Here is a 24014-nt window from a genome sequence, read left to right as displayed (position 1 = left end):
GGTCCCCGCCGGGGAGCTCAGGACACTTTGTGAAGGGCAACACTTGAGTGGAGCCCTGAGGGAGAGGGGAGGAGGGAGACATCAGCAGAGGCGCCAGCGCTGGCTGGGGGTGAAAGAGCAGAGGACTAGAGGCGGAGGGCACGACTGTCCTGTGGATGCCTGGGGTACAGGGAGTGAGAGCAGGTGCAGAGTGGAGAGGGTTGCCGGGGACTGGTGGGAGAGGAGCCACGACGATTTGCGACAGGACACGCTACGAGAGGCACGCACACATGTACCCGTGAGGACGTGCCAAGCCTGTCGTGTGCTCCTGCACCTGTGCCTCACCTGCGTGCGTGCGTGCGTGTGTGAGCGTGTGTGCACACACCTGTATGCATCCGCAAGGGTACTGCAGGTTCTGGAATCTACAGTCAAGCGTGCTCCAACTTGCCCAGCCCTTTACAAAAGCTAGCTTTCTTTTCTCTTTTCTTTTTCTTTGCTTCCTTCCTTCCTTTCCCTCTCTCTTCCTTTCCTCTCCTTTTCTTCTTTTCTCTCCTCTCCTCTCCTCTCCCCTCCCCTCCCCTCCCCTCCCGTCCCCTCCCCTCCTCTCTCTCTCTCTCTCTCTCTTTCTTTCTCACACCAGGCCCTGAGCTGGGCTAGAGGGTACTGGGGACAAAGGCCACTGGGGGAGGTCAGACACAACCTATGATGATTAGGCAGGCTGCTAAGAGGTAGCGCATTTCTCAGGCTGTGCGACAATACCCATCCTCTCCAGAGGGGAAGGGGAGAGAGGAGAAGAGACTTTAACACTGGCAGTCAAGTGCAGCTGACCCCGGGACGCGGGCTGCCTCCCCTACCTACAGGGCCCGGGTGCCCTGTGAGTCAGAGGGGAAGCCCCTCCCGCGGGGCCCTCGGCGAGGAGGCAGTTCCCCCCACGGCCCCCCGGGGGCGCTGCGGGGGAGGCGGGGTGGGCCCTGGAGCAGCGGCTCTCGCTCTCGGGCGCCCAGGGCGCTCACTCTCTCGGCACTCACTCGACCGGAGGTTTCTCGGCTGGCCGTGTCCCGCCGCTCCCGGAGCAGCAGGAGCTCCCCCTGCACGCCCGCGGTCCCGCTCCGGCCCCCGGGGCTCCAGACGCCGCCGCCCGACGGCGACATGGGCGTCCCCCTAGTCCCGGAGGCCGGTGGCCGGCGTTGGGGGCCTGTGCTCCTCACTCTCTTCCTGGCTGCCTCCCGAGGTAAGGTCGGCAGGAGCCTGGGCACTGGGGAAGTGCCCCGGGAGAACAAGGGGTGGGGGAAGGGGTCGCAGGCAGCTGGGGGGCGCCCCCCCCCCCCCCAGCCTGCACGTCTCCTACCTGCTGGGACTGCTGGGCAGGGGCCAGCAGCTCCCTGCCAAGTGCTCTGGCTGGGTACATCTGCACGTTCTGACAGCTGCCCGAACTGCTTCTCGCCTGACCCTTCCCTGCCCAGAGAGCCCCTGGGCAGGAGCAGCTGCTGCAGGGCAGGAGACAAAAACGGTGGGGACAGCCCCAGCATTTTCTAGTGGCTGCCACTGGCTTCTGACTCCTGTGGCCTCTCCCTGCCCCTCCAGCCTCAGGGCTCCAGGATCTCACTGGGCACAGGGGGTGTGGTACTCTCTGCGCCCTGTTCCCTGGTGACACTCCTGGTTGACCCTTGGGGGGCACTGGTCCACACCCCGATGTGGGTGCCCATTGGGTCCTTATCCTGAGGGTCTGGTTGCTGAGAGTTGAAGAGTCAGCTGATTCCTGGCATCTGGCTAAGCTGCAGCTCAGGGACTGATGTGGGGGCACTGGGGAGAATGTGGGGGTATTTCCCCAGCTCACCCGTGAGCCCGTTCTGGGTCGTGGGATAACTTATGACATCTTTTTGGTCTCAGTTTCCTCAGAAGCCCCACACCAGGGCGGCACCACTTTCTTCTTCCGAAGTCCAGACTGTCACAAGTCCAAGTGGAATCTTGGCTGGGGCTCCTGGGGGTAGGGCAGAGGTCGGGGTACCCACAGCCTGGCCCCTGGCTCTTGCCTGCCCAGCGCCGGAGTGGCTGGATTTCAAGGGAAGAGGGGGCCAGCAAGCAGCCTGTGAACTACACTTTATGGGGAAGGCCCAGGGAAAGCTTGAGTCATGCAGGGAGTCAGGGAGGCTGGAAGAAGGTGGGGCACTTGGCACAGGGACCCAGTGGGTGTGTCAGAAGGAGAAAGGAGGAGGAGCACAGGGGAGGAAGGAGAGGAGGGAGTCTAGAGGACCTGGAATGTACCTCCCAAACGAACTGCGTGCCTGTAGGCAGTGTGTTATCTCAGCATTTGGAGGCTGGCCTCTGATAAGGAGGAGGGAGCCCACACCCCTCCCCACAGAGCTGCCCAGCCCTGGCCTGGATACTTCCAGGATGGCGGTGGCGGTCTCGGCACCAAGGCCACACTGCATGGCAGGACGTGGCTTCCAGAAGGAGCAGGGCATGGTGGCAGGCAGGAAGGCCAGCACCACACCCCCCAGAGAGCACTTGCCCCACCCCTTTCGCCTCAAGTGACCTCAAGAGGCCCTTCTGTTTTCTCACCCCTGCCCCGCGGCTGCTGTTTAGCAGCCCCAGTTTGGGAAACTGAGTTCTAGAGAACAAGGCAGAGGGGCCCACCCTGCAGAGCAGCCGGTAGCAGAAAGGCTCAGCACCCCTGGCTCCATATTGTCTACATAGCCAGAAGCCTTCTCCCCTAGTGGTTCTGGTACTCAGCTTGGCACCCCAAAGGGCCATCGCTTCCTGGGCTCAGCTCATGGCAGTGATTAGGGCTCTAAGCAGCTTTCCCCTAAAAGGGGTCAGAAGCATTCTCTTAGCTTTGAACTACCCTGGGCCTCAGTAGTCTTAACTGTAATATGGGCACGGTTGTGAATATTCACACTACCCAGTACCCTGTGCAACACGGGTGTGAACAGACCGAAGGCTTGGTCGCAGGCACGGTCAGAAGGGTCTGTGAGTTGGAAAGACCTACTCCCTGGCCTGCTGAGGTGCTGGGTTGCCTTGGGCAGGATTTGCTCAAGGTCAAAGCCTCCACGTCTGGGAAGGCGAGAGGGGGGTGGCTGGCGTAGGCCTTTTTTGTAAGCTCCCGGGGTTGGGTCGGCACCGAGGACAATGGGGGTGGAGAGCAGGCTGCTCAGAAGCCCAGTAAGAATTGAAGATGCCCCTTACCTGGACCCGACTCAGGGTGAGGTGGGTGGAGGGAAGAGCTAGGACCCGGCAGACCCTAAGGGTGGCAGAGACCCTTCCTCCCTTACGGGCACTCCTAGGACCTGAGAAAGCTCTTGTCCTCACCATGTCCTTATAGGCTAGTCCAGGAGGCCCAGACTCTGGGACTAGCACAGGGAAGTGCACCGAGGCCAGGGAGGGGAGACCCCTTCTTCCCCTTCGTGGGAAACAGGACTGCAGGGTCTTGTTGAGTAACCCAGTGGCGCAAGCCTCTGACACAGCAAAGGTCAGCTCTTAGGAAATCCTCTACCTTCTGTCCGGAGGCCCCGGGGTGGCTCTTGAGGCCGGCCATTGGGCACAAGGGGGCATCTACCCAATATTGGGGACAGCCAACAATACCAGGGAGTCCCTTGCTGAGCTGGGCCAGCTGTTCCTGTTTCCTCCCCCAAGCAGGGCAAAGGTTCCCTGCTGGGGCCTGACCTTCCTGGGAGAGGGCGGCCCAAGTGGGAGGAACAGCTGGGAAGCTGAAAGAGGCCACCTCCCTCCATACATATATATATGGGTCTTCACCCTAGTAGATCAAGGGAAGGAAAGAAGGGAGGGCTCCTGGGTACCCATCCGGCCTATTGGCAGCGACCCCTTCAACCGGCACTGAGCCCCACATACTGAGCCTGAGGCCCCCCATTTTAGGTCAGCTATTCATCCAGGAGCAGTCTGGCTTCACCTGGACGGGGTGAACCTGGGATTGGCCATGCCGCGTGCCATGGGCTGTGTGCCACCCTGCATGGGGATGGTGAAGCAAGGGACCCAAAGTTGTGTGCCTTGCATGCTTCCCGTCCCTTAACAGTCTGGCCTCGGGAGTCAGCCAGAACTAGGTTCAAATCCCACGGTGGCCATTGACTGCTGTGACTTTGGGCCAGTTACTCGGTATCTCTGAGCAAGTTCCTTCATCTCGAACATGGGACGATGGCAGCACCTCCCTCAGAGGGCTGCTGTGAAGGGTCAGTGCACAAGCTCAGCACAGCACCCGGCACCTGGGGAGCATTAAGCTGTTTCTTCGCTTTCTGAGGCCGCATGCCATTGGCTCTCCGTCTACGTTCCCTGCTGCCTACAGAGCCAGTAGAGAGCCCAGGGTGTGGGAGAGCGTTGACCGATTTCACTAGGACTGGACTCTAAGGATCCTGGAGGTCTGAAGGATGCACCGGTCCAGCCACCTGTCGGCACCTCTAAGTGTTTAAAGCATGAAATGTCCGTGGAGATACCTGTAGATTCTCTTAAAGGTGTTCTCTAGAGATGGGGAATTTGCAGCTTCAAGGCAAGACCAGCTCGGGGTTTGCCTGTCTCACTGGGATCTTGCAACTGATCTTTGCAATTAGCCTATTTACTGTGGCTGACTGTTCCCAGAGAGAAAGACAGTGGCTGTCGTGCCCATCCATCATTCAGTAATGAACTTGCTGTGCTTCTGCCCAAGCAAGCCCGGTCCTTTGAATGTTCTACATGGGATGCTATTTCCCATGGGGACCTGGGTTCAAGTCCTGCCTCTTCCATTCACTGTGGGACCGGTCTCTTTCCCTGAGACACGGGCAGCCTGGGTGCCGTGGTTTCAGTGAGGCTGCCCACCCCCTTCTGAAGGGTAGTTCTGTGGTGGTGTTTCCCGAGCTTCCGTCATCTGCTCATTACCTTTGGGATTTCTGCAGCATCCGCCAATCGTATGTACTTATTTTTTCCCCCTCAAATCAACTCATTCTTTTCCTTGAGTAAATAGATTTGAAAAGGAAACTTTCTATCACTGCCACCAATGGAAAGCCAGTATCGCTTGCCGTAAATAGAACAAAATCACACGAGTACCTAATAAGAACACTAAATAGGAGTATTAAATTCTAGTCGGAAACTATCGTCTGGGGGAGGCTCTGAGCCCGAAACCGCTGTCCCTTGTTTAAAAAAAAAAAAAAAAAAAAAAAAGGTGGGGGAGGAGGATAACCTTCTCTCTATGTGATTCAATGTTACGCCACAAAACTAAAAGTAAAACTGTGTTATAGTTGCTGTTGTCCCCTCCCCTTCACCGCAGAAGCAAACTCACCACTGTGAGGAGTGTTAGCTGGTGGCAGGGGGCAGTTCAGTTCCCCCAGAGGAAAAGAAAGAGAACAGTATTTCCCATCCTAAGAGGTCGGGGCACGGTCGGAGGGCTTCTTTGGGCCTTTTCCAGCCCCCAGTTCTCCCAGCCCCTGTTGCCTTCCTCAAATAAATACAGTGTCCAAACAAATACAGGAGCTCCAGCTGGGTCCTCTCTTACGTTGAGGCCAATTAGCCATCCCGATAACAACAGCAGGGAAGGGGAGAGGGAGGGAGAGCAAGCTGAGCCCTCACCGGCCAGGCCACCTCTCCCTCTACAGGAAGGAGATGGGGCGTCTGGTCAGTCCCGGGCTACCTCCTGTGCAAGTGCCGGCTACCTCGACCACCACGGAGCCGCCTGCAGTGAGGACAGGGCCCCCAAAGACCGGAACCTGGACCTTAGAGCGTCTTCATAGCACAGGCTCTTGGGGGAAGCTGGCTCAAGCTGGTATTCTGGGCCGTACACAGTCATCCTCAGGGAGGGCCTGGGGGAGTCTGGGAAGGAGGCATCCAGAGAAGCATCCACTGGCAGGGCGTCTGGCCAGCCGCCCGGGCCCTCTCCAGGGAGGCGTGCTGGCCAAGAGCCTCCAGCCCCGGATGCATGGATGCTTTCCCAAGGTGCTGGAAGTGCTGCTTCCTCCAATAGAGCCTGGCTTCCCCTTCCCAGACTCCTTGGTCTGATGTGAATGGACACTTCCTGCGGGGGCAGGTATCAATAAACACATCTGAGATGCCCTTTGTCCTTGCTGGCCACAGACCTCACGGGCCGACCTGCCGGCTCAGCCCCCCGCACCGGGGGCACTTCCTCTAACTCAGCACTGGCAGACTCAGTCCTGACTGGTCCTCGACTCTGTTTCCCTCTGTGCTCCGCAGCTTGATGAAGACGGAACCGAGGCTTTCCCTACACCCTCCAAGGACGGTCCTGGGGAACAGGGCCTGGCAGGGAACTGGAGACCAGTCTGTCTGGTGCTCCTTCTGAGGGTGGGGACCTGGCCTTTTACGCTTAGCACACAGCCAGCCACAGCAGAAGATCAGTGACTGTTTACTTACAACCCGTCGCAGCAACTGGACAGAGTTCAGCTGTTTGGGTTGGGCTTCCCAGGCCTGACTAATCAAGCTGGGGACCCACCTCCAGAGGCTGGGGCGTCGCCTTGGCAACCGTAGGCTAAACTCATGCCCCGTCAGGGAAAATACACAGGCCTGCCCACACCCACACCCACACCCATCCCGTGCACACCCACAGGGTTTCATGAGGTGCCTGCTGGATGGAAAGAGGTGAGGTCACGAAAACTAGCATCCCGACATGAAGCCCTTCTCCCCTGGACTGGAACAGAAGCTTCTACAAGAGGCTGAGGTTCCCACAGCTAGAAAGTGGCAGAAGCAAGCCTAAATTCTGAGCGGACATCCCTTACGAAACTCTGCACCCCCGCGGCCTCTCTTGCCTTGGGCCTGGCTCATGTTAGGACCTCGGTAAATATTTGTGGAATGACGGAATGATGTTTTCAGTTTAGGTCTGAGGCAGCAGAGCAAGGCTGACTGGGTGGAAGATGAGTAGGTCATCTGAGCAGCTGGAGAATGAAGCTACCTGCTTCAGGGGCGGGGGGTGGGGGGGCTCTTCCTTCCTGCAGCAATGTGTCGGAGGCGTGGCTCTCAGCCTCGCCACACACGGTTGGGTGGTCCTGGTGAAGTCACCTGACTTCTCTGTGTCTGTTCCCTCACCTTTACTGTTTTTTGTTCTTTTTTACAAAAATATTTATGTTTGGGAGAGGGCAGGCCGGGGAGGGGCAGGGGGAGGGGGACAGAGCCTGTGCTGACAGGCTGACGGCAGCGAGCCCGATGGGGGCCTTGAACTCACAGACTGCGCTGAAGTCGGAGGCTCAACCGACCGAGCCACCCAAGTGCCCCTGTTTCCTCACCTTTAAAGTGGGTTGATAATACCCTCATCAGGGTGTATTATGAGAACTAAGTGACATGGGTATAAAGTACTAAGCAAGTCCTGATATGTAAGAAGTGGCCCATTTCTTGCCCTGTTCCTCTGCCCTAAGGAAATACGGCCCTTTTCTCTGGCCACAGACTGAAAGTCTGGACGACTCTCTGAAAGAGCTGGAAAGGGCTAGGAACATGGGAGTCTCTTGAGATGAAGAGAGGGAGGCACAGAGGAAAGTGGGACCCGCCCAAGGGCAGACAGCAAGGACAGGGCTAAGTGGGGCCTGGGGCCCAGGGATCTGTCACACCAAGGTTTTAGTCCTGAGACCTGGAATTTTCCAGGTTCCTAGCAATCTTCCTCTAAGCGCTTCTGCCTCCTTAACCCAGTGACAGGTGGGGACCGGGGTGGGGCTGGGCCCCAAGAGCAGCACCATGACTGGATGGTTCCCGCCTGGGCACAGGCTCGGGGCCAGGGCCGTTTTCCTGTCTCATATGCTCCCGGCCACCCTGGAGCCAGGGGCTTTCCTCCCCACCCACTCGCCCCAGGCTTTGACAATGACCCAGGTGTCCAAAAGGCTCTGCTCCTGACAATAAGCAACATCCTTCTGCCAAATAATTATAAATCCAGCTGTGCTATATATATATATATATATCTCCCCGATAACACATGTGCACGTGCAGTTGTGGATGGCATGGATGTGTGTATTTTCCCCGATTTTGTGCCTTTGAGCATCCTCCCAGGGACAGGCCAGCTTGAGTCTTAGACACAACAAACGGATGCTTCCCACCTATCCCCTGCCGCCCCCAGGACAAGATCCCGTGAACCCTTAGCCCACTGCTCTCTGGTCCTTTTGCTGAAATTGAAGACTGTCCCCCACCCCCCAAATCTGAATCCCCTGCAGCTTCTCCTTTTCCTAAAAGGGGAAGAGGTCCTCTGGGGAGTGTCGGGTGTTGGGAATTGAGCAATGTACCACAACCCCCCCTCCCCTCCTCCTCCCCCCCTCCCCCCGCCAGTCTCAACAATTCTCTGCCCCACTGTGGGTTTTCAAGGAAATTGCTTCCAGTGTTGAAAATCTCTCCCCAGTGCTGTCCAGGCAATTCTGTGCTCATTGACAGCATTGCTTGGACCCTGAGAGCTGGAGCGTGATGCCCTGCTGGCCGCAACCCCCCCCTCCCCCGGCTGGTGTCCCCCCTGGAGGCCTTGGTGCTTGCTCCCACCCTGCTCCACCGTCCTCCACCCCCCCCACCGACAAGCTACCTCCAGCTTTTGCCCGCATCTCAGCCCCACCCCATCTACACCTCTGTCCACTCCGCAGCCCCCAGTCCAATGTGGCTCAGCTCTGTATGCCACTTCCTGCTTCTGTCTCTACCTCTAGTCCGCCTGGCCCCCTGCAGCCACCCCAGACGCGCCCGGCCCCGGCCTCTGCTGAGCCAGCTCTGCCCACAGCCTGCAAGGTGTGTGTGCTCTTGGCGAATGCTGCTGGATCTGGATCTGGCTCCCGACCTTGGGTTCTCGGGGGTGGGGGTGGGGTCGGGAACAGGGAAGATGGGGTGCTAGCTGGGAGAGGTGCTGGGAGGAGGTGCCCAGCTGGGGCCTGCTGGAGAGAGGGGGAGCGCAGGGCAGGCAACTCCTTGGTCTGCTCTTTGAGTGGGTTTTTTTTTCTTCGGAGTGCCTGGGAGGGTCCCCTCCTTAGCTACTCCCCACCTCCATTTACTGGCACACATAGTTCTGTGGTGACAGCCACCACGCAGGCCTGTGAGGGGGAGTCAAGTCGCTTGCTGTGATCTTCAGCGAATTATTTAACATCGCTGTGCCTCGTGTTTTCTCCTCAGTGAAGGAGGAATAACACCACCACCTACCTCCATAGGGTTGTTTACGCCCATCAGTAGGTAGCATCGCGCAGGAGACATGCTCTTTCTTCTGCTAGTTCTAACTAGATCGGGCTTTACCTGAAGCTTCCCACGCTCCAGATTCTGAGTCTATACCCTCTGCCGCACTTCAGGCAAATCACTTTTCCCCTCCCGGGCCTCTACGTTTCTGCCTGAGGACGAGATCAGCATCTTGCCAGGAAGTTTTGAAATCTCTGCTCACCTTGGCCAAGACTGTCCATAAATCTGGGACTCTCAGACAGGACTCCCTCTCACATGTGTATGGAGTGAGTGGGAGCATCTAGTGTGCGTCTGTCCTCCTTACTTCCCAGGGCCTAAAACTCCACCTTGCAGACATAGTCTTCGGGGCCATGGCTTTGCTAACCCCCCACAGTCTGCTTTCAATGGGCAGGTACTCCAAGATTGGATCACAAGCTGTTATCAGTCATTCACATCTTAGTGGGAAAGAGTGTTTGAAGCTGGCTTCTCCATTCTGTTCTGCAGAACTATTTTCACTCCTAGGAAATGTTTCTGGACTTGGCCAAGACGAATTAGAGAGCTGCCTAGCTTCCACGTAGCAAGCACCAACTACTAGCAAAGTGCTACAGGGCACTTCATGTAAATTATTTGTTACCCTTGCCTCAACTCTGGCAGGTAGAATTTTCATTTCTGTCTCTTAGTGAGGAGTCTGAAGCTCAGAGTCTAAGTGACCCCAGCTGCTAGACTCCAGAGCAGGCTGGTCCAATTCCAAAGCTACACCTGGCCGCCCTCCTCCTGATGGGGCAAGGCTTTCAATTCTGCTAGTGGGTCCCAGGCTCTAAAGGCAGGGAAGGGGGTGTCCGCAGGAGGAAGCGGCATTATCTTGATTCAGGCAATGGCAATGAAAGAGACATTCCAGTCTGGATTCCGTACACACATCCAAACTCTCCTTCCCTGTCTGCCTGACTTAAAACAGTCCTTGACATGCTGATTAAGATTCAGATATTGCTAATGTGTAATAACTGTAGCTATCCTCCCTATGTCCGCAGAGGGCATTAGAGCTCACATTGTCGTGTTCTCTTTCCCTCGCTCAGGCTTCTCACAACCACGTGAAGTAGCGAATGTTTTTCTCATGACCACATGAGGAAGGTGGGGCTCACACAGCTAAAGGAGCCGGGTCTGCAGCCCCAGCATTCTGCTTCTGGGGGCCAGTGCTTATGGGAGTCAACACGGTTAAATGCCGGGGGATTGGGGTAGGGTAAAGAGGACCGGGGGATGGCTTCGTTTGCTTATTGAAAACAGAATGAACTAGGAAATATTTCTAAGAAGACTGGATGGCAATAGGTACCTGGATGAAGGGACCTTTCATGATTTCCCTGTCCCTGTCCCCGAGACCCCTGGGCTTTTCCTCACCACCCGGCCCAGGGTACCCTCTCTACTTGCTAAAGTCCTATCTGTCCATCAACCCCAAAGACGCTTCCTCCTTCCAGAAGTCTCTTGACCATCCTCGGGGCGGCTGTATCGTCCCTCCTCCAAGTGCCCTGAAGGCTGGCACTGGTTTGCCCTTTAACCTTGGGATGGCTTTGCCAGGAATGCACGCCCGGTCTACCCAGCTAGGTCACGAGCTCCCAAGGGGAGGCCACGTGTGCTCGGCATCCGGGTGAGATGTAGCACCGGGCACAGGCCTCACACACAGGCGCTCCATTGGTGCTTGTGATGGGGACGTGGGAAGGCATGACCAGCCCCGGGAGAGGGAAGGGCCAAAGGTGCTAATGGCCCCAGAAGGGTGGTCAAGGGCCGCCATTCCCACACAGGCTTTGTGCTCCTCATCCTGCCTCCCACCCGACAGCATTGGGCACGGAGGCTGGACGTGCCGGAGGCCCGTTGTGAGCAGAGCCACAGTGCCTACCGTGGGGGCGGGAGGAGAAGGGCGCACTGGCTGGGCCCAGTGTGCTGCCTGCTCTCCTACGCCTCGTCCAGCTCTCCAGGGGTCAGGGGCGTCCCTTACCTGGAGAAGCTCCTCCTCCCACACAGCCCAGGAGGGAGTCAGGTTCAAGAGCTAATGAAGGAGCTGAGGCCCAGGGAGGTGGACTCACTTGTTGGGGCCTGTGGCTCGGGAACCTACCCGGGGCTCGGAGCCCCAGGCCAAGGTTCTTCCCCGCTCTGGGGGAACTGGGAGTGGTGCCGGCTCAGAAGGTACAGTCTCTTGTCTCTCTGAACAGGTCTGGTGGCGGCCTTCAAGGTCGCCACACCGTATTCCTTGTACGTGTGCCCCGAGGGCCAGAACGTCACCCTCACCTGCAGGATCTTGGGCCCCATGGCCAAGGGGCACGACGTGACCTACTACAAGACGTGGTACCGCAGCTCGCGGGGCCAAGTGCAGCTGTGCTCGGAGCGCCGGCCCATCCGCAACCTCACATTCCAGGACCTTCACCTGCACCACAGCGGCCACCAGGCCAACAGCAGCCAGGATCTGGCCCAGCGCCACGGGCTGCAATCCGTCTCCGACCACCATGGCAACTTCTCCATCACCGTGTTTAACCTGACCCCAGTGGACAGCGGCCTCTACTGCTGCCTGGTGGTGGAGATCAGGCAGCACCACTCGGAGCAGAGGGTCCACGGTGCCATAGAGCTACAGGTGCAGAGAGGTGAGGGCGTCCTCTGTGGGACAGCGTGGGGTGGGGTGTGGTCACTGCGGGGGGTGGTGCGTGCACCCCTCCGGAAGGGCGAGCGGGGAGGAAGACAGAGGGACTCTGGGGGCGTGCTGCTGTGCGTGTGATGGTGCGACCGTGGGCGATTTTGTGTCGGAGAGTGTGTGATCCTGTATATGGGTGGCACTGGCACTCCGGGGACGTGTGCGAGACAGAGTGGCCATAGTGTGTGGAGCTGTGTGGAAATCTCTGGTCGGTGGGGTGTGATGGACAGCAGCGTGTGTGTCGTTCTGTGTAACGAGAGGGGGTGTACAAACGTAGGCTGGGATGCCACTGCTCGTGACAACATGGTGGTCATGGGATGGGACCGGGGGTGTGAGCTGGGGAGTGTGTGTGTGTGTGTGTGTGTGCGTGTGCGTGTGTGTGTGTGTGCACGCGCTGGCTGGGACAAGCCTCCCTGGCCTCAAGCCCACCTAACCAACCCTTCTCTTTGTTCCCACAGACAAAGAAGCTTCACCCCAGTGCATCTTGTACCCACCTTCCCCCAGGGAGAGTGAAAGTAAGGGACCACTCTTTTGGCCCTTCTGGGTCCTCTGTTCTCCTCTGTCCTCATCTTGGACCCAGTCCCTGTTCCAAATTCTGACCTCATCACCCCAAGCCCACGGGACCCCCGTCCTTCCTCCTTTTCTGTTGCCCCTCCCTTCTGCTTTCCCCTTCATTGAAGCCAGGTGGCTTGGTCCCCAGAAGCCTATTCCCCTTCCAAGGCTCAAAGCCCTGGGTGGGGTGTGCCCTGGCAGTGACCTTTGGCCAAGTGCCTCCCATGACAGGTGCTGGTGCCCCAAGCTGTTTTCAGTGTGTGCCTCTCCTGCCCACCAGCCCTCCGCCACCCGGGACGATGACAGGGCTGTGGGGTTCCTCTTGGCTTGCACCTACTTAAAACTTCCTCATTCTGTGCATGGGGGAGGGTGGACGGAGAGGCTCCAGAAGGGGAAGAGATCTACCTTTCCTAGAGCCCTGACTATGTGCCAGGCACCGTGCTAAGTCCTTTCAAGTACCAGTATCGCAGCGGATCCTGATAAGAACCCTCTGAAGTAGGTAGCACCATCTTCGCTTTATAAGCATGGAAACAGATGCCCAGGGAAGCACAGCTGGGCTGTGTTCACTCCACCTTCTCCCCCGCTGGAGGGATGCGTAAGGCAGTGGGTGGCAGTCAGCCCCCTGGTGTTTGCCCAGAGAGGTACCCTGTGGAGGAAGGGGGCACTGCTGTAAGGGATGTGGGGGCTCCCAGAGGCCAGGAAAGAATGCCCGGCAGCTTCGAGACAGCAGGCAAAGGGGAGACATCGCCAAAGCCCGCCTCAAGGGTCGCGGTGACTTTCTACTCACACTGCTCTTTTTTGAACCGACAGTTTAGCCAGGAATTAAATTAAAACACACATTTCGGTCTGAGCCAGACCCGCATCGAACTAAGGAACTCTTTGGTTCAAGCCCCTCTCCCTGCGCACCGCAGCCCTTAGGTGTCGCCTCGGCACTGAGCCACTGCTGTCCTCACTTCCTCTACCGGCAGCTCCCCAGCGAGGGCGGACGACTGTGCGCACGAGCATACTGGACGGGGTGAGCCTCACCTGGCCGGACCCACGAGTCTCTACTTCCCCATTGCTCCTTCCACTCTGAGCAACCCTCCAGTCCCGCTTCTTCCTCCAGGAGCCCCCAGAGCTCCCTTAGGGACCGTCACCTCTGCCACTGCCCGCGGTTCACCGATGGTGAAACTGAGCTTCAGACAGGTGAAGGGATTGCTCCCAGTCCCTCAGCCAGAGCGCCTGATTCTCAGTGCGCAAACCCTGCCTGGGGGCCGGGCCGTCCTACCCTCTGTCAGTACCAATCTTCTGGAAATTAGTTGTATGAATTGAAGTCCTGGGGACACAGACAAGAGATGGTTTGGCTCATTTCTCTTGATCTAGACTCTAGAGAAGGAGCTGTGGGAATTAAGGAAACAGAAGTCACCTGGGAAACCCTAGGTGTCTGGCTGGCAAGAACCCAAGGGTGAGGCAGAGCCTTGAACTTGATGGTCGGGCGTGGGTCAGGGCTGGGCTCCTCTGCTCTCAGGTTTTGACATTTGGCTGACTCTCCAATTCACAGGGATGTGTGGCTTCGCTCTGGCCCCTGCCTCCCTGAGCTGCTGTCCACATTGACCTGCCCCCCCCACCCAGGGCCAGAGGGATGTGTTTACTTCTGTCCTAGCTGTTGAGAGCAGGGGGGTGGCTTTGATGGCCTCTGCAAGTCCCTTTCCGATCCCTTTCCACACTCTTGGTTCTGGAGGTCCGGAGACTATAACTGGCGGAGTGTTGCCGCTAAGGTGGCATGGGGTCAGATGCAAAGAAACCCAGCTGTGCTTTTGGGTGCGGTGCGGAGGGTTTGGACAGCGCTCCCTTTCTCTAGGTGTCATGTGTCCACTCAGAAATGGGAGCGAGGGTGTCCTTTTCCTACAAACAGGGAGGCAATCAGTGTTACCCAAGAGGCTGAATCAGGGATCAAAAACTCAAACGCCCCTTGAGCCGGGGACCTGGTGATTCAGACAGTAGGGAGGGGTGGAGACTGTGGTGGGCACCCAGCTGCCAGCCTGTAAGTGCAGTTCCAAATGCTGCATGCATGGAGGGGGCCTGGGGCTGCCAGAGCCACTCCATTTTCAAGCACAGTCAGAAGTCCAGATTTTACATAAACTCTCTCTTTTATTTTTTAATGTTTATTTATTTTTGCGAGAGAGCAAGCAGGGGAGGGGCAAGAGAGAGAGGCAGATACCGAATCTGAAGCAGGCTCCAGGCTCTGAGCGGTCAGCACAGAGCCCGATGCGGGGCTCGAACTCACAAACCGTGAGATCATGACCCGAGCCAAAGTCAGATGCTTGACCGACTGAGCCACCCAGGCGCCCCATGTTTCCTGATGGTTTAGAAACGTTTGCCTGGTGGCCCACGTGCTTGGGTGGGCCTCAGGGCTGGCCACTGGGTACTGCCCTCCGTGCTGCCTACCTTTGGAAAGACCGTAGTCCCTGCTCGCTCTAAGACAGGTGTCCCACGGCCAACCTTACTACCTGATCTGCTAAGGATGCTTCCACCCTGGGCAGCTCTGAGTTTTCCTGATCTATCTGCTGCCCTGTCTCCTAAAGTTCTTTCTGGAAAGTGTGGGGGTAGCTGGTTAGGAAATCCTCTGAAAGCCCACATCAGTCTGAGGTCGGGGGTGGGGGCAACAGGAGGGGAGAGAGGCTGAGGCAGTTGGTCCCCAAGGAACCCTGAATTGCTGAGTGGCTGTATGGTTTTTCACTGAGCCCAGGGAAGCGGGGGCACTGGGAAGCCTATATCTCCCCACAAAGCCACCTCCCTGTCCCCCTGCACAGCAGGATGTTTGGTTTGCTTTTGTCCAGCCCCCTCCTGGGGGAACCGGGCAGCCTGACCGGACTCCCTCCTCCCCTCTCATACCTCCCTACCCACCCACAGGGTACCAGCAGGCTCTAGACAAGGACGCACTGCTGAGCAGGTTGGGGGTTGGGGCTCCCATCGCAGCGTGCTATGTAAAGGTCTGCCACAAGTCTCAGAGCTGGCCTGGCAGCTGTCCCTGCCAGTGCCGATCACCTTCCCCATGAGCCAGGCTCTGGATGGCTACCAAGCAGGGCTCCCTCCTCTCCTGCCCAGGTACTGGCCATGCTTGGGGGGAGGGATGGAGAGCTGGGGCTCTGCAGAAGAGCCCTCAGCTTTGGAGGACAGTTGGGCCCACACAGCTGCCCCCAGACCCGTGCCTTCCTGTCCTGGCCTCGACTCTTAGCCCAGGTTGCAAAGAAACCAAACCCTGATCCCCTAGAGTGGCCCCAGAGGGGGATCTCTGCCTGTGGACAGGAGTCAGGCCACGGACAGGGAGCCACCGTGAGTGAGCACCTGACTCACCTCACCGGATGTGGCTTAGTACCAGTCTGGACACCTGCTCTGGTACCTAGAAAAAGAGCGCTTGGTAACTCGATTCTCAGTGCCCGCAAGAAGGTCCTGTGCCTGGGGGGCTAGAAATCCTCAAACGTCTAAATTGTAGAACGTGTCTACTTGCAACAGTCCACATCAAAATGCAGCCTTGCCAAGATCTGCAGGGAACCCGCTTTAATGTGAAGTTGAACTTGGTTTGTAATTAGCATAGCCACTGGTCCTGTACCAGTGGGTATGTCTAAAGTGCCTGTAAACAGTTTGTTCTCTTCCGTGGGATGAACAAACCCCCGGAAAGCTTATTTACACCATCAGGTTATTTAGCAATACAATGAGATAAAAACAGCCTTTATTCCCAAATAAATAGTGCAGAGGCAACACTGAGACCACAGCCCGTCCACCTTCCCAAAGCTCCTGGGGCCAAGTGGACACCGTGACAGGGTATCCCAGCCCATATTTTGGGAAGGGCTAAAATCAGGAAAAAGAAAAAATGCATTTACGCTGGTTGTGGTTTTGAGGGCATGTCTGTTCCCAGCTAAACTTCTGGAGTCAGCAGATGGGCGGAAATAAGTCAAGCCTCTCACGCTGTTGGTAGGATCGTGAAACGGTACAACCTTTGTGGAGGGCAATTAGGCAATACCCTAAAAGAAAATGCGCCTACCCTTTGGCTCAGCATTTTCACTGCTGGGAGTTTATGTACAGAGGTACTTGCCCAAGTGAGCGAAGATGCGGACACGAGGAGTTCGCTGTTACGTTATTAGCTATGTTGAAAAATGAAGTAATCTACATAGCTACCCATAGGGGACTGTTGCAATAAATTCTGGGGTGAGCCCCGTGATAAAGCCCTAGGCAGAACGAGGTAGATCTCTGTGTGATACAGAGATGTCCAAGCCATGGTCAGTGGGGAAAGCGATTGTCATGAAAAGCATACACACACACACACACACACACACACACACACACACACACATGCAGTCACGCAAGGAGCAAATTTAGGCTACACGCAAGAAAAGCATGGACAGTGACTGTGTCTTTGCAGGGGACCTGGGGGGAGGAAGAGGAGGGAACTTCTGAATATATTTTAACTTACAGGTTTTTTTTCTTTATTTGTAATTTAGGAAGTTAAACAATTTTAAATGTCGGATCAAGGACTCACATTTTTCCAGTTCTCACTCAAGTTTCCCCCTGTGACTTTCATGTGCGCGATCACTTCTGGAAGCTGTGTCTAGAGCTGAGGGGTCTCTCGGGCTGAGTGGGGCTTTTGTTTGTTTGTTTGTTTGCTTGTTTTTATTGTGGTACAACATAGAGAACATAAAATTCGCCATTTTAACCACGGTTAAGCATGGCATTAATTATGCTTACAATGTTGTGGGACCATTACTGCTTTCTACCTCCAAAAGTTTTACAGCACTTGGGTTCCTTTTGACCTTGAACTTCATGGCATGGGGTCTGTGAAGGGCCTGCTTTCCCTTTACGGGGAACAACCTGTGGCCCAGGGCAGCTGAACTGTCCCCAGGGGGCTGGGATGAAAACCCTTTTCTCTCTTCCCTGGAGCTGCCTCCACTGTAAGCCCGTGGTCTCATTTCTGTGTGCCCTAAGCCCACTTGGGAAGGACGCATGGGGCTCTCTTTGAAAGGGGATCCCCGGGCCTCCCGTGCCTCTGCAGGTCACTGAGGGTCTGGCCGTGTGGCCTGGGTAAAGCTGGGTCCCCCTGCGGCCTGGCCTTCCTTCACTGGGCTTCAGTTTCCCTTCAGGAGGAACAGGGGGAATGGGGCCTCACCTTGGCCGTCTCTCTGCCTTTACAGGCATCACGGCTGCTGCTGTGGCTACAGGCGCTTGCATCGTGGGCATTCTCTGCCTTCCCCTCATCCTGCTCCTGGTCTACAAGCAAAGGCAGGTGGCCTCCAACCGCCGTGAGTATCCCTGCCTACCTGGGGTGGGTGACGGTATGAGTGGTCGGCCCCAGCCCCCAGCCCAGCCTCTGGGATTAGCAAAGAGGCAGGCACATTTCCTCTGTTCCGGAGATGGAAGCTGCTATAGGCCCTGCAAGGAGATGGGCTCAGTGGTAGAGGGAGGAGGGGACCCAGGTGTGCCATTCGGGGGGCCCGAGGGCCCACCAGCCCCCTACAGGGCTGGCTGGGCACTCACAAAATATCTGCTGAATGAGTGAATGACCACATGGAGTAGTTCAAGTGGGTTTATAAAAATGCTGCCCCTTGGCGATCCTCTGGGGACCTGCTTTAAAGTCTGGGTAGGCTTGTTTTGCAACTAGCGGAGCAATTGTCGGGACAAAGATGACCTTTGGATGATCAGAACTGAAAGGGATCTCGGAGATAACAGTTCAGTTCTTTCAGCTTATAGCTGGGAAACCTGAGCTCAGCGGGGTTAGATAATTAACCAAATGTTATGCAAGTTAACAAGCGGCAGAGCGGGGACTCAAACCCAGAGCTTCAGCTCATGCTTTTTCCAGAGAATATAATCCCACCCTATCATCAAAATGCTCGCCAGCACGAGCGTCCTGGCCACCAACCCCTACCTGGAAGCGTCGCTGTGCTGGGTGCCACGCCAAGGTTGTTATATACCTTCTCTCGCTTATTCCTCATCACAACGCGAGGACTTGGTCCCACAATTGTTCCTACCTTGCCACGGAGCAAACTGAGGCACAGGGAGGTTCGGTAACTTGCTTAGGGAACCTCACGGTGAGTAAGCAGTGGAGCCAGGCTTCAAGTCACGGCCGCAAACACCATTTCACCCTCCTCTGTGGTGACAGTGCCCCTTGCCCTTCCTCTGACCCCACCCATGAACCTGGGCTAGTCTGAGTCCTCCAGGAGCAGGAGGCTGGAGAGTCCTCTGCCCTGGCCCTTGCATCACCTCCCCCACCTCTTCTCCTCTGCTCCGCTGCAGGAGGGAGCTGAGCGGGGCTGCTCCGCCACCAGGTGGCTTTGGCTCACACCTGATTTCCTCTGGCTGGACTGTAACACCTTGAGACCTCTGTCACCCGGAGCCCCGCAGTGGCTCACTCAGGGGCTGTGACCGCCTTTCCCTTACTCGCATATTCTTCTCGCAAACGCCACCATGGCCTACCTCCAGAAGTACCCCGGGGTGGGGGTGGGTAGGGGGCAGGTAAGGGGGTTGTAGCAGAAAGAGGAACCCGGGGGCCCAAGCAATCACCGTGGGGCTGCCAATGAGCCTGTGCTCACCCGTGCAGCGCTTTCACGGAGGCGGGGAATGGACGAGGAGGGAGACACGCCCAGCTCCCAGATAAAGAGGTGCTTTCTGTCCCCCTTAGTTCAGACCACAACGCTGCCCCCATCAGGGAACGGGAACTGGAAACCAAATTCTGGGCATTGGCTGGATGCAGGCCCCAGGCCCGAACACCATAGGGGTATCCTGAGGACGCGAGGGAAGCCTGGGGTCGGCCCCTAGTATCTCCTATTCCGTGTGCTGGGACGCCTTGAGTCCGAGCTGAGGGCTCCCCAGAGGAAGGACCGGGATGGGGCAGGTGGACCGGACGCCGAGGACTGGGGTCATTTCTGCATCTAGACTCTGGAGAAGCGCTACTGCTGGAGCCATGGGAACAGAAGTCACCAGGAGATGCCAGGGGTTGGGCCACAAAGCAGAGGCTAAGCGCCGGGGGCGGGGGGGGGGGGGGGGGGGTGAGGGGGTGGGGCGGCAGGTCAGGGAGGAGACAGGGAGCCTGCGGTCGCTGTGGGCAGGGCGTGCTCAGGAGTGAGCCACACTCAGGGAGCCACAGAGAAAGGGCTGGGAGCACTGAGGTCAGCAGCTTGCTGCGAAGGCTGATGGGTGTGGAAATCGAGCCAGTGTCAGCTGGAGCCTGGGTGCCCCAGCTCTAACGTGGGGCCAGAAATCCCTCCCCCAAAGGGTGGAGAGGACGAGCCCAGGGAACGCTGGGCACCTGCGCGAAGCCTCGAGCACAAAGCCATTTGGTAGACAGCAACCATGATTCCGAGAGCCGAGATTTTAGGAACCTTTGTGCAACTTCCCTGTGTGTTCCGTGTAGCCACCCCCCCCCCCCCCATGTTTCCCCACAGTGGTCGTGGTAAAGCTCTTACAAATGAGAAGCGTATCGGAGTGCGAGGAAGAGGGAAGTTGGGGCCACTGTATCTGGTTGGTGGCCAGTGTCGGGGTGGGGAATCCCAAGAGTGGGGCGGGGTGGCAACAGCTTTGGAGGAAGAGCAGAAAGTGGCAGGATGTCTGAGAAGTGATGGGGTCTCGGGCCCCCAAGCTTCCTCTAAGAGATGTCACCTCTAAGGCCACCTACGGGTAACACGGAGGACGGGCCAGAGAGGATCAGGAACCCTCCAGTTCGGAACTGACCTTACACCACTCCCACTCAGCAAATCGTGGTGAAGGACCAGAGCGTGGCAAAAGTCCAAACAGGAAACAGCCAATTCAGGAGTCAGGCCTTTGGTTGATACTTAAATCCGGAAGGTCTCACGACCCCTAATCGAGCCATAGGAGAAAGCATTGGCTGCCTTTGGCCTCCTCGTGACAAATGTTGTCCTTTATGCTTGTGAAATGCAGCCCCAGTTTCATCTATCACTGGTTAAAACGCACGGCTCCTTGAGGCCTCGCTTGCAGGATAAACACCAGAGTACGGGCCCCCAGAGCAAACACAAGTGGGATCCAGGGCTGACCGTGGCCCGGCCTGGTCTTGCACCAGTTCCTCGAAGGGCATCTGTCAGTGGGGGGCAGGGATGTTGTCTGGGGAAGCCTTTCCTTTGTGACGGCCTTGTCTGTCTGTGTGTCCCTAGGTGCCCAGGAGCTGGTGCGGATGGACAGGTAAGGCCCATGGAGACCTTCCTGAGAAACCTTCCCGCAGCCGCTTGGGCCCCGACTCAACGCTCGGCAGGCTCTCTCTCTTCTTGCCTCTCCGCAGGCCTGTGGCTCTGTAGGGCAATGTCTATACCCGAACCGTGGCTGGAATTAATGTAGAAGGAAGAGGGGTAACTTTTAACCAGGACTGACTTCCCCCTTCATAGGATCCTTTCCCTTCTCCTCCCTGACAACTGGTTGTACCTTGACAGGGCTCAGAACACAGACATGGCCTTCCCGGTCCTCCCTGGGCCCTGGGTCAGCTGACAGGAAGGACAGCTGTGCAGCAGGGTCCCCGTATAGCCATGTAGCACAGTACTTACAAGAGCACCTGCTACTGAGGCCAACACATCTGTGCTGGTTGGCTGTTCTCCCTGCCACCCCTCACCCAGCAGGCCGAGCTCCTGACGCTGCCTGGATGAGCCAGGCACCCACCTTTGGGCCTCCCTGTCAACTGGCCAGGGTGGGGGAGGAGGGAGAGCAGCTGAACTGGGGACAGACACTGAAACATGCAAAGGAGGACAGCACACCTGGATGTCTTTAGAGGCTGTCCTATTCCCAGTCACGAAGAAGGAAAGGGAACTCCTCCTTTCAGCTTAAGACAAGCCGTGGGGACATTCAATCTTAATGCCATTAACTCTACTGACCAAAGAGAAACCTGTCCCCAGATTCCTGAATGTCCTGAAAGTGTCTCTGACCCTCGGGTTCCCGGCTACGCCGGGGGCAGATGGTCAAATAATAGGGTAGAGTTGCGATCAGATGCCCTCGGCTCAGAGAAGATGGGAGAGTGCAGCCCATGGCCTTTTCTCTGTGGCCCTGGACCCTCCCTTCCTGCCGGAAGAGGGTGCTGAGGCCTGGGGTGCGAAGGCAGGTGAGGGTAAGGAAGTGGAGGAGGGGTACAGGCAGGAGGGCAGGGGGCCAAAGCCCAGGTAGTACAACTGACTGATTCAGCTCTGATTTTCTAGCAACAACCCTCAAGGAATCGAAAACCCTGGCTTTGAGGTCTCTCCGTCTTCCCACGGGATGCCAGAGGCCAAGCCCAGGCCTCCACTGTCCTACATGGCTCAGAGGCAGCCTTCGGAGTCTGGCCGGCACCTGCTCTCCGAGCCCTGCACTCCTGTGTCTCCACCAGGCCCTGGGGATGTCTTCTTCCCAACCCTCGGTGAGTGCTTCTCAACCCTTGCGGCAGTATGGCCCGCAAGGTCATGACCTCCCCGTGGCCTGCAGGGCACCAGCCTTACTCCCCTCCCAGTCTCATGGTGTGGGATTAGAGGATGGAGGAGAGAGGAGCCCCTCATTCATTCTGCTTCATTCTTTTGCAGACACCGTGCCTGACTCTCCGACCTCTGAGGCCATCTAGGCCAGCTGGGGCCAGTGGGCGATCGTGGCTGGGCCTGGGGCAGGTGCATTTGAGGTCAAGCCGGCCCTCTGAGTGGTCCCTTAGCCTTGGCCCTGGTTCCCTCCCTCCTGCTCTGAGCCCAGACTCTTTGAGATACCTCTGATGGCCAGACCCTCAACTCCTCTGGGTGCTACACGGCAGCAGGGAGAAGGTATTGGATCCCTCAGTCCCTGTCTCAAGGATGGTGGGGTGCCGGGATCCCACCCAGAGACCCGAGATTCACCAGCTGCAAATGCCAAAAGGCCTACATCCTAGAAGCCCAAGAATTTTCAGCTCTGTGGCAGCTTCCTCCCCTGGGACAGGAGTCTTTGGGACCTGACAACACAGAGGGGACACGATGGGCACTGGGCGGAACTCTCCCCGACCCAGTGCCATCCTGCCAGGCGTGAGATACAGGACAAGACGTGGAAAGACTCCTCCCTGCCGTGGTGATCTCGCCTCTGCTCATCTGTCAGACTCCCTCTTTGTAACCACGGGTCTCTGGGGCTGGGCCTGCCTGCCTCCGGGCCATGGGAGCCTTCCCCCGCTGCCTGCTACCAGCAGCCTCCCCCAGTAGCTGTCAACGGGTTCAACAAATCTGGGCTCCCCTTGCCTGCCCTCTGGTTCCCAGAGTTCATTGACCGGGGTCCCTGAAACAGGAAGTGCACATGGTGGCATGGTGGCCACTATGGGCTAACTGGCATCTTGGGTAACGGACGCCAGGCAGGAGGTTGCAATACCCACTGTAGGGGGTGGGGAGGGGGAGCAGGTGGAGCCTGCTGGGAAGGTGAGTGGAGATGCTCCACCTCCCATCCTCCCTCCCCCCTCTAGTGCTCAGTGTGCTCACTACAGAAGGTGACCCCATACTGTATTGTCCCAACTGTGACACTCTTGAGTGTGAAGAGGGAGTCCTATTAACTACACGGGCAACACGTGCAAGCCCGGTGAACGGACTGTAAGAGCTGGGTTTTAATCCCTGCGCTGCTTCTAGGTAGGGGTGCCTGAGGCCCGGGGAGCCCTCCTCCACCCACCCCGGTCTTCAGGGTTCCGTCCCATTTAATCTGCTGAGTCTTCGCTGCAGAGTGGCCCTGTCAGGTGGGCATGTACATGGGAGGGTTTGTGGCAACTCTGCTCTGGACCCTCTGCTCTGTCTCCTGCTTCAGGGCATACGCCCTGGATTTGTTTTATACACACATACAAGGGAATCCTTTGTGGAATTTCGATTAAAGGGTTTTAAAACATGGAGAGGAGCGGGGGGCCTCTGTAGACTCTGGGGTGGAAACAGGGAGGGGGACCCACCAGGGGAAGGGGCGAGTTTGGGCCGCGTGGGGGCCCGGGCACTGCACTGAGGAAGGCCTTCATCCCCCGGCAGCCGAGAGCGGCTCTGCCGAGCTGGGCCTGGGTACTGAGAGCCAGGACTCAGAACCCGCTGGATCGCCTGGGGCGGGGGAGACAAGAGTTGGGGGTGGAACAAAGGAGCAGCTCTAGGCTCTCCAGCAGCAGCGAGCCCCCAGGCCTGCGGGTAGAACCAGGAACCCCCCCGGATGCACTGCACTGCTCCCAAACTCCCCGGTCACGCCCAAGGACATGGGCCAGTGTGGGTGTCCTGCGATGCCGGGCATGGGCTTCGAGACCACAGGGACACCTCCAGTGGCCAGAACCTCAAAATCCTAGCTCCTGCTTTGTCTTTGGGGGGGGGGTGTCCCTCTTCTAGTCCATCGGCTGCCAGGGACCCTCAGTGCCAGTTGTCACAGAAGGAGGGTGCTGTTCTTACAGCTTGTGGGGGCCCACGCGGCAGGGATGGGCAGGGTGACACCTGCTCAAGGCAGAGCAGGGCTGCCCCCAGGATTGAAGGATAAGCCTACAGACCAGACTCCCTGTCCCCCAGCTCTGAAAGTGCTCCTGCCCCAGGGCGGAGGCCAGTCTGGCCCAGCCCCTGGCTTCTGATGTCCAGGCACATATAATTTCTAAGAATTTGGCACCAGACCCCAAGCCTGGCTGCTGCTATGTGGCGGGAGAGAGGAGGCCCCAAGCAGAAAGCCACCACACTTCCTCCCCAGTTTCCTCCCGCACGGCCTCCAGCTCTACTTCTCCAGACCCTTACAAGTGAGCACATCTCAGCTTCGTGGTTTCCTGTTTTCA

General features: G+C 57.5%; 2 protein-coding genes across 4 annotated transcripts in view; one reads left to right on the top strand and one right to left on the bottom strand.

Annotated features, from left to right (window-relative positions):
• Window positions 1-24014, bottom strand: part of CDH23 (cadherin related 23) — a 415376-nt gene that overhangs the window by 39484 nt on the left and 351878 nt on the right. The gene's annotated exons all lie outside the window — the stretch shown is intronic.
• Window positions 668-23115, top strand: VSIR (V-set immunoregulatory receptor). 2 transcript variants are annotated; one of them, XM_047825058.1, is made up of 7 exons: window positions 668-1210; window positions 11271-11696; window positions 12202-12258; window positions 17464-17571; window positions 20434-20461; window positions 21460-21656; window positions 21817-23115. In XM_047825058.1, the coding sequence occupies exons 1-7, from the start codon at window positions 1129-1131 to the stop codon at window positions 21852-21854; spliced, it is 936 nt and encodes a 311-aa protein (XP_047681014.1). In that variant the 5' UTR covers window positions 668-1128; the 3' UTR covers window positions 21855-23115. The 2 variants fall into 2 exon arrangements, with proteins under 2 accessions (XP_047681014.1, XP_047681015.1); XM_047825059.1 differs by lacking the exon at window positions 668-1210 and adding an exon at window positions 6538-6744.

This window comes from Prionailurus viverrinus, chromosome D2, assembly GCF_022837055.1.
Source record: "Prionailurus viverrinus isolate Anna chromosome D2, UM_Priviv_1.0, whole genome shotgun sequence".
In the NCBI taxonomy this organism is placed as follows: domain Eukaryota; kingdom Metazoa; phylum Chordata; class Mammalia; order Carnivora; family Felidae; genus Prionailurus; species Prionailurus viverrinus.
This window is presented reverse-complemented; position numbering and strand designations above follow the sequence as displayed.